The 9,326-nt window shown below is 39.5% G+C and overlaps 1 protein-coding gene across 1 annotated transcript in view; it reads right to left on the bottom strand.

Annotated features, from left to right (window-relative positions):
- Positions 1-7: 7 nt before the first annotated feature.
- LOC121867456 overlaps positions 8-9,326 on the bottom strand; it is a gene marked incomplete at its 3' end in the record, with an annotated part of 78,708 nt that continues 69,389 nt past the window's right edge. The window contains 3 exon segments of the mRNA XM_042367367.1: positions 8-521; positions 1,852-2,087; positions 5,784-7,244. Of these exon segments, the coding sequence (XP_042223301.1) occupies positions 8-521; positions 1,852-2,087; positions 5,784-6,192 (1,159 nt within the window).

Here is a 9,326-nt window from a genome sequence, read left to right as displayed (position 1 = left end):
GACTTACCTAGTTTGGGTGGCACAGGAGGACAAAGTGGCTTCTCTTTACTCAGGAGTACTTTCTTCTTCTCCACACCAACACCACTGCTGCTGACATTCACCAGTGTCTTTACCTCAGCATCAACATGAGGTATTTTTGATTGTTCAGTATCTTTCTTTTCATCACCTGCACTGGAAATCTCTACTGCAGCCTTCAATGCAAGTTTCTCACTGTTAACTGTGTCACTTGTTTCAGATTTCCTCCTCTTTGTGTCATTTAGAGGTGAATGAAGAGGGTTTATTTTCTTCCCTTCTTCATTTATTGCTTCATTTGTGGAAGTCAAATTTTTTGGGTCCACTTTTTCTACACCTGTCAAATTCTTTACATCTATATCAATTTTCAATGTACTCGGCGTCGTCCTCTGTCCATCTGGTAAAGGTTTGCGAATACGGTTGGTGTCTAGGTCAGGCGACTGGGCTACACCACCTGGCTTCTCTGAGATGGAATGTGACCATGGTAACTTAGAGCTCACCCATTTTACCTGCAATTAGTTTACATGTAAGTATAATACAATAGAAGGAAACAAAACAAAATGGGAGTGAAAATTACATCTAACACAACATACATATCTGACACATTCTTATTATCTATATTTTAATGAAATATCTGTATGCTGTACATCTAAGTACAGGGGGGCCCCTGGGTTATGAATGGGTTCCATTCTTGAGGACGCTCTTAAGTCGGATCTGTATGTAATTCGGAATACATGCTATGTGCATACTGAACTTACAGAACAATGTTTAAAATCCCACTATATCACAGCCTAAGTCCTTATATACATTTAAAATCACTTAATTTAAGACAAAAGAAGGAATAGAATGACAAAATACAGTTGTACCCCACTTAATGCGGTCAATAGAACCCAGAGGGTCCCGTGTTAAGTGAAATCCGCGTTAAGTGAACAACAGAACATATGGGATTAATTCCAATAGAAACCGGCCCGACCCCCAAACTCCACTTTTTGAAGGCACATACCTATGTTGTAGTAAAAATAACATCTTAATTTTTATGATGGTACATGCACACAATTAATACTTAAGAGAAATAGAGAAATACAGTCGCCAAGTTAATGTCCATTCAAATAATGGACTCAACTCCCTCTCACACTACACTGCCGGCTCTTCCCTCTCAGAGAAATTTTTTGGGGAAAACCACTAAATTTTAATAAATAATACCTCAAACTAAAGTTAGGATAATACAATTGACATTGCTGGATTCCTTGTAAGACCAGGAATATTTTGAATATAAATGTCATATATTTTGCACAAAAGATAACATAGTTACCTAGAGAAAAATTTTTATCTAAAATTTGTATGTTTAATGAAAAATATATGATGTTTATATTCAAAATGATCACCAAATTATAAGAATTCCACCAATGTAAATTATATTCTGACCGGGTAATTTGTATGAATTTTATGAGCTAAAACAAATATCTTCAGTTAATAAAAAAAAAAATAATCTTCACAACACTATCTGTCAATCAAAGTACCCCACCTTGCCTTCCCCCCCTCTTCCAACCGCACGGTCAGTCCCAACCCTCCCCCCCACCCCCCACCAATCCTCCCTTCAAGAGTTTTTAACATTTTGTATTAAATAATACCTCAGATTAAAGTTATGGTACTTACAAAGAAAACACTATCTTGGCTAATTGTTACAAGAAAACACTGTACTGTACAGTATTTTGGTTATTACTGTAGTTACAAAGAAAACACTGTACAGTATTTTGGTTATTACTGTAGTTACAAAGAAAACACTGTAATTTGGCTACAGTTATAAAGAAAACACGGTACATTATTTTGGCTACTCACTTTAGATTCAAAGGACGACAATGCCTCAGTGGACGTAACATTGACGTAGAAGAGAGAATCATAATTGCGGTAGAGGAGGACATTGAGGGAGAACTGTGCCATCATCAACAGCACTACCACCAGTAGGAAAAACTTCCAAAACCTTGGACGACATACCGGGCCTCTACCTGACCAGAAGGCTCCACTCAGGTGTCGTCCTAAACCCTCATTAGCACATGGGGAGTACATTGTGCCACCTTTAAAGAAAAATAAATAAATACAGAGTATATAAAAAATTAAGGAAATAAAAACAAATCTCATTAATATAAATATTATGGAAGAACAATCCCTCCACACTGGACACTTTTTGTACACATGTGTGAGATGAACAGTTATTCTGCCTCTCCCCTCATTATACAGTGGCAAACAGATAAACAAAGGGGTTAATTATCAAACCCATTCCTTCATTACACTGTGACAGCATAATAACATACCTTGAGAATACACTGTATAAGTAACCTGACATGCAATTGCATCCTCTTGGCAAATGATCTGTTGTAAATGTAACTTTAATATAACATTCGTGTTTTGAAGTATTCTGAGCCCCTGCTTATGCTATATACAGTATTCATATACATACTGGTACTATAAATAAATAAACGAATAAAATTAATAAATTTTGAAGTGATAATAGTGGTAACATTATGAGATGTTCTTATTACCACCATGCTATTGTACTATTCCAGTTGATACTAAATGTTACATAATACTTCCTTGAGATAAATGTACAGTATATATCAGGTACCTCAAAGAGAGCTCAGGTTCTCAACTGGCTCAGCCATGTTAATATTGTTATTATTATCCACTCTGTATCTGTGTTTTTCTGGCTAAATAAGCTGTTTCAATTCAATTCAATTTACTATTGATGAATATTGTACCTTAACAGTTTATAGTCTGTTCACTAGCAACTTGCAAATGAGGCCTAGGATCAGTTTGTAGCAAGGCAGCTGATTGGTTGGTGGATGGATACCAAAAGAATCACAACAGTTCTTCAGTCTCTAATTTATCTTATTTATATTATGAAATTTTAAGGGCAAATAATTTAATAACCTTTCTGTATTAATCTGTGATAATTTCCTCACTTTGAGAAGCAAAAAATTCACATGTGAAGCACTCTGGTGATAATAAATGTCATAAAGAAAACATGAACATGACTAACACACTCTGGAACATAAATTCCTCTTGCATGACATGTATCGAGGTGAAGGATATTGCTTTAATTTTTTCATCATTTACGTTTTCTCATCACGATACGGTACTGTATATATTTATGTTACCAGAACGACTTGCCAGACTTTAAGACAACTTAAGTTCAAATGTGTGTCCTACTTGTGTGCTATTACCAACGATTCCTTGTACTGTAGTAGGGCATGACATTTAGTTAAACTTGGACAGTGATCCTTCCTGTTACCTATTACAGGAGTGACTTCAGGCCAGACCATTACACCAGTGTTCATTTGATAATCGTGAGTATACTTATTACTTTAACTGTGTAATTTTCCTGTGTGCTTTTGTACATACAGTACTATTAAGTACTGTACATTGTATAGTTAAAAGTATTTACCCATCTGAGCCTTATTGACATTACAGTGAAACCTCCACATAACGGACTTCGATTTAACAGTCCGTTAGAAAGAAGTTTCATATTTAACGGACTACCTTCTCTCTCTCGCTCTCATAGTCCATTAGAAGCAGGTTTCATATTTAATGGACTTTGATCTAACGGACTAACCTCTCACATATAGTCCATTAAATAGAAGTCTCACTGCATTATATTCAAGGCAAATAATTTCATGGCAACACTTAATTATTTGTTCAAGAGTGGAACTTAAGGTTAGGATTACATCATTGCAGTTGGTGATTATCTTTAGAACCTCTGTATTCATCTTCAATTGTTAACTGTAAATTTTACTCCATGATGCTACTCTATCTATCTATCTAACTAGAGTATCTATTTATCTATCTTCTTTCTTTTTAACAGGCATAAGATCACTGACCCACATTGGGGCCAAGGGGTAAAAATATAATAATAATAACAATAACAATAACAATAATAATAATAATAATAATAATAATAATAATAATAATAATAATAATAATAATAATAGAAACGATATATGTATGTTGTGTTGTCATAGTAAGAGAAACAATTGAGACCCAGCAACCTGGGACTTGGTCACAATTTTCGTGATGCCATATGGCAGCAGGGTTTACCATTAGACAAAACATTATGCTTCCAATATCTTCCTAGGCGGTAGTACTGTAGTGGATTTCTCCCCTACAAACGCTGTTTGTCGCTGAGTAGCCAACCCCGCGAATTCCCCAGTGTATGCCTCGTGGTCTAGGTCAGCCAGCGCCGCCTTACATCACCGAGGTCAACTACTAAGCCACGCCTACCTCCGCTATTTAAGACCTGACCTCGTGGTGACCACTCTCTTCTTCTAGCTACAGCCGCAGCAAGCAACACCACCTCCTCCGCCGCTGCCTGGCGGCCCTCGCTCCCGCCGGTGAGCATGGCGACCCACAAGCTGGTCCTCCTCTGAGCTCTCTCTACATCACGCTTGTAACCACGCTGCCTCCTCCCAGCACCAGCCACCAAGTTGCATTGTACATCCAATATAATATGTACACAGAGAGCACATTGTGAGTTTCCTTTCTCCATCCCATCCTGAGTGTGAACCCAAACAACTCGTACCCCACAGTACCTCCCTGTTTGATAGCTGCCTACTACCCTGTACTTTTTCCTTTCTTTTTTTATGGGGATTAGCCCACCTGAGCAAAGGTCACTGGCCCAAATCAGGGCCTGGGGGGTGAAAATAAACAATAATTACAGTACAGGTAATAATAACAATAAATAAATATTATAACAAAAAATAATAAAAAATTAATAAATACAGTATTGTAAATAAAATAATAACAACAACAACAACAACAACAACAACAACAATAATAATAATAATAATAATAATAATAATAATAATAATAATAATAATAATAATAATAATAATAATAATAATAATAATAATAATAATAATAATAAACCATGAATTAATACAAGATGAAAAAAAAATAAATCAACTATATATCTATCTATCTGACCTCAACTTTGCACCAATAACTCCTAAATGTCAAGATGAGGAGAAAAGAGAAGTATAGTCACTTTTGTTTGCACCTTCAGTGTAGGAAGCTGCAGGTGAGGCCAAGGGACTGATGTGTTCGTGTCAGGTCTTCATCAAAACGGTTCACCTGGGGTTGGTTGTAGCTAGGGGGTACTTCTCAATAATGGTTAGTGTGGGGGGAGAGACAACGATCTTTCAAAATTGTTTATATTTCAGGGGGTACTTATGAGTAGTGGCTGGGGGAAATAAGACCCTAGTAATCATCTTTTTTAATGTTTTAATTTAGTGCGGTACTTGTCAATAATGACCATTTTTCCTGGTATCATTCATAATTTTAAACAAGTAAAAAAAAAATTAAGTCAACTTTAAAAGATCTTTTGACTGTAAAGCTAAATTTTGAGTCTTGTTGTTTATAAACCAAAAATTGAATGTCTATGGCCCAAGGATACCCAAACTAAATTATTTCAAAAGGTCAAGTCGTGCTATATGTCTGGTGGTGTTGAGGTCCCATGACTTCCAGGTTCGTATTCCGGTTGAATCCACACAGAGGGAGGCAACGTTAGTGGTGCACCTCATGAATAAATAACCCAAATTGGAAAAGAGTGTTGATCCTGTCAGTGACTGCAAGGGGCAAGAGGCAGTCGAGCAAAAAAAATAAACGGATAGATACACAGAAAAACAAGCAGATTCACAAAGACAGATGGACTAAATAGAAGAGAGAAGCCATATAAAAACAACACTGACAAACAGATGCTGAAAATGATTCAGCCTTACCTAAATAGTTGAAGCTGTTCTCCTGAGAGGACTTCCTGCCAGAGGGAAACAGGTTCTTCTGGCAGTAAAGGTCAGGGTGGTGGAGGTCAGGCACCTGGTGCTGGTCCCCCGCCTGGTCACTGCCCTTGACGCCTGAGTATTGGTGGCTCCTGGCGATACACTGGTACCTCTCCTCTCCTCCTGCTGGGGCCTGGTACCGTAAACTCCCCCCAGTATCGAAATCCTCTCTTTCGACATGAAACTGACCCTGGTTCTTTGAGTTAGAGCTTTTGAGGGACTTCCCGTGGTGGTTGGTCTTCTCCCTGCGGTGGTGGGGAGCCTTCTGCTGAGGGTCTGGCAGGCAAGAGTTTTGGGGTTCAGCATGACTAAGAAGAGGTTGCTCTGGGAGGTACAAATGGTGGGAAAACATGGACGAAAGATCTTGGCAGGAGGTTTTGAAGACGAAGAGTTGAGTAGAAGAGATGAGAGGAGCTCAGAAGTGGTGGAGGTGAAAACAGAGGGAGTGAATCTGAGAAGGATAAAGAGAGGTGGCAAGGAACAGATCACAGGGCATGGGATGTGGAACTGTTAGATGAGGATAATGGAATGCGTAAGTGAACGCTACCAGGAAATTCAGCTTTCAGTGACATGTCCTGACTGATAAGGGTTGTCTCACTCCTTGGCTCTGAGTCGTGTTATAAATATCAGTACTGTCCTGTATTTGTTCCCTCCACCACAATCACGACAACTAGACATCAACTGTTCCTCCTCTTTCTACCAAGTCCTGAACTCCGAGACACTAACACGTAAAGGTTTTCTAACATATAGGACACCACAATCTGTCAACCTTCTAGTGAGTTTATACAACTTGGCTATGTATCAGGATATGTCTCATGGCACCTAGGTTCTTTCCTGTTCACTATGGCTTTTAATTCCGGTTTACATTGTCCAACACATTTTGCCTCGAGTCTTTTGTATAAATCTTTTTTTTTTCCTTGGTTGTGAAAGGACTTGCTTACACACAGCAACAGTGCACAGCGTCTTTCCATGAAGTACACTGCACAAACACCGCCTTCTAAACCTGTGAAAGACGTCTGTACACACACAACCTCAGCCTACAACTATTTTTTTCTCAATAACAATCCACAAAAAACCGTCGTGTAGCTTCTTACAACACACCCACCTCTCTGTCTCTTACACACACACAGCAATGTAGCTCTCTAGACATCTGCCAAACTTTCTGCTTTCCCAACTTTCTGCTAACACAGGAGACTGGTTCGAGGCTGCACCAAGTGGCCACGGGCAAACACGGATACGAAGCCGAATATTGACTCTAATGACTATGAACTGGTGAGATTTATCTGGGACGCCGTGACCTCGCTGACTAACGGCCTGCCCTGCTTCGTAGTTCCTTCTTCACCTTCATATTGACACCGGATGGACTTGTGAGTGGGTGGGTGTCCTCTTCCATGACTGTGTTACCTGTGTGGGGGAGAGAAAAGGAATTAGATTAATGTTATGGTGTGTGTGTGTGTGTGTTATTTCTCAGAAAGTTATTATTATTATTGTTGTTTTTATTTTTTATCATTATTAACATTAAGAATTAAAGCTACAATCTAAGGTGCAAATCATTGTTTTCAAGGGGTTAAACCATCGGCCTCAGTGAGTTAAACCCTCATCTTCAGAGAAATAAACCCCCGTATCCAAGGGTTTAAAATACAGTTACATAAGTATTGATCCCCTATCAAAATTAAGCCTCACGCGAAAAAGATAAGATGAGTCATGTCGGGAAGGTGGGGGCACTGGCTAGAGTAAACAATGACCCAGACAATGGCATCTCAGGAACAAGTTATAAACAAATATGGCTACTTTAAAAAAGACGTGTTGAAGATGTTGACTCAGGTGTACTGAACCGCTGCTGTGGTCCAGTTTGGCGGGGGGCCCAACATCTGTCTCACACACACACACACACGTGTGGTGTCCCCATGATGCTACGACACCACGTAGTGAACGAGTTGCTACAGCATCATGTGATGCCCCTCATAACACCATCTATGAGGGAATTACTACACCACATGATGCCCCTCATAACACCATCTGTGAGGGAATTACTACATCATCAGGCCCCTCATAACACCATCTGTGAGGGAATTACTACACCACATCAGGCCCCTCATAACACCATCTGTGAAATTACTACATCATCTACAGACCCTCGCACCATCTGTGAGAGTGCTACATCATCAGGCCCCTCATAGCACCATCAGCGAGGGGAATTACATCATCAGGGCTGTACACCCATCTGTGAGATGCCACACCCACACTGGGCCCTCCTGCACCATCTGTGAGAGTGCTATCATCAGGCCCCTCATAACCTGTCTGGCCAGAGTGCACACCCACATCAGCCCTCTTAACACACACCTGTGAAGACTACTCGTGGTGCCCTCATATCATCTAATACAGAATTACATATAGGCCTCATAACACCATCTGTAGAGAATTGCACCACCACATCCATTCTCATACTACCTGTGAGTTTCACTACTCCAGTGATGCCCCTCATAACTGTGAAATTACTACATCATCAGGCCTGCCTTTACCATTTGTGAAATTTTCACATCAGGCCCCTCACCTTTGTCGTGAGAAATGCCTATCATTCCCTCTTAGCACCATCTGTGAGAATTACTACCACATCCAATTCCATGTACACACCAATTTACTACACCATCAGGCCCTCATAACTTGCCATCTTGTGAGAATTACTGCATCAGGCCCTCCTTTTCCATCTGTAGAGAATTACACGTAATCATTTATCACTTTCTCTGAGAGAGTGCTACACCACATCAGGCCCTCATAACACCACCTGTGAGAACTACTACTCCCATGATGCCCTCCTTATACATATCTGTGAGGTACTACTACTACGTGTCATATTTCTTACACTAAGCTCACATGATCACGTGACCACTGCTTGTTAATCTGTATGTTCACTGTATGTTCACTACACTTTCTCTAATGAACACTTTGTTCATACTGTGTATATACGTCATTTATATCCCAATATATTTTAACCTTCAGGCACCTGAAACTTTAATAAACAATATTTGCATTAATACACACACATATATATATATATATATATATATATATATATATATATATATATATATATATATATATATATATATATATATTTCATGTACATCCACAATGAAAACGTGGATAAGATAAATCTCCCCCTCGCTTCCTCTTCTCCCTTCCTTACTCCGCCTTACTCCCTCCCTCCCTCCCTCCCTTAGCCCCTTACCCTCTTTGTCACTCTCTTCCTTCACTCCTCCTCCTCCTTTCTCTCCCCATCTTTTTCACTCTCTCCCTCTCCTCCCTCTTTTCCCTCCCCTAGTCGTTATCTCCTCCTGGGTATTGAACCATTTTCTTTACACAGTCGCCTCTTCCTATTCGTATTTTTCTCTCCACCTTTTCATCCTTCGTTCCCCTCCATTTCTTCTTCTTCTTCTTCTTCTTCTTCTTCTTCCCTCTCCCTCGGTTCTCTTTCATAGCCTCTTC

Source organism: Homarus americanus, unplaced genomic scaffold (genome assembly GCF_018991925.1).
Source record: "Homarus americanus isolate GMGI-L3 unplaced genomic scaffold, GMGI_Hamer_2.0 scaffold23598, whole genome shotgun sequence".
Taxonomy (NCBI): domain Eukaryota; kingdom Metazoa; phylum Arthropoda; class Malacostraca; order Decapoda; family Nephropidae; genus Homarus; species Homarus americanus.
The sequence above is the reverse complement of the archived record's forward strand: the minus strand, read 5'-3'. Positions and strand labels throughout refer to the sequence as shown.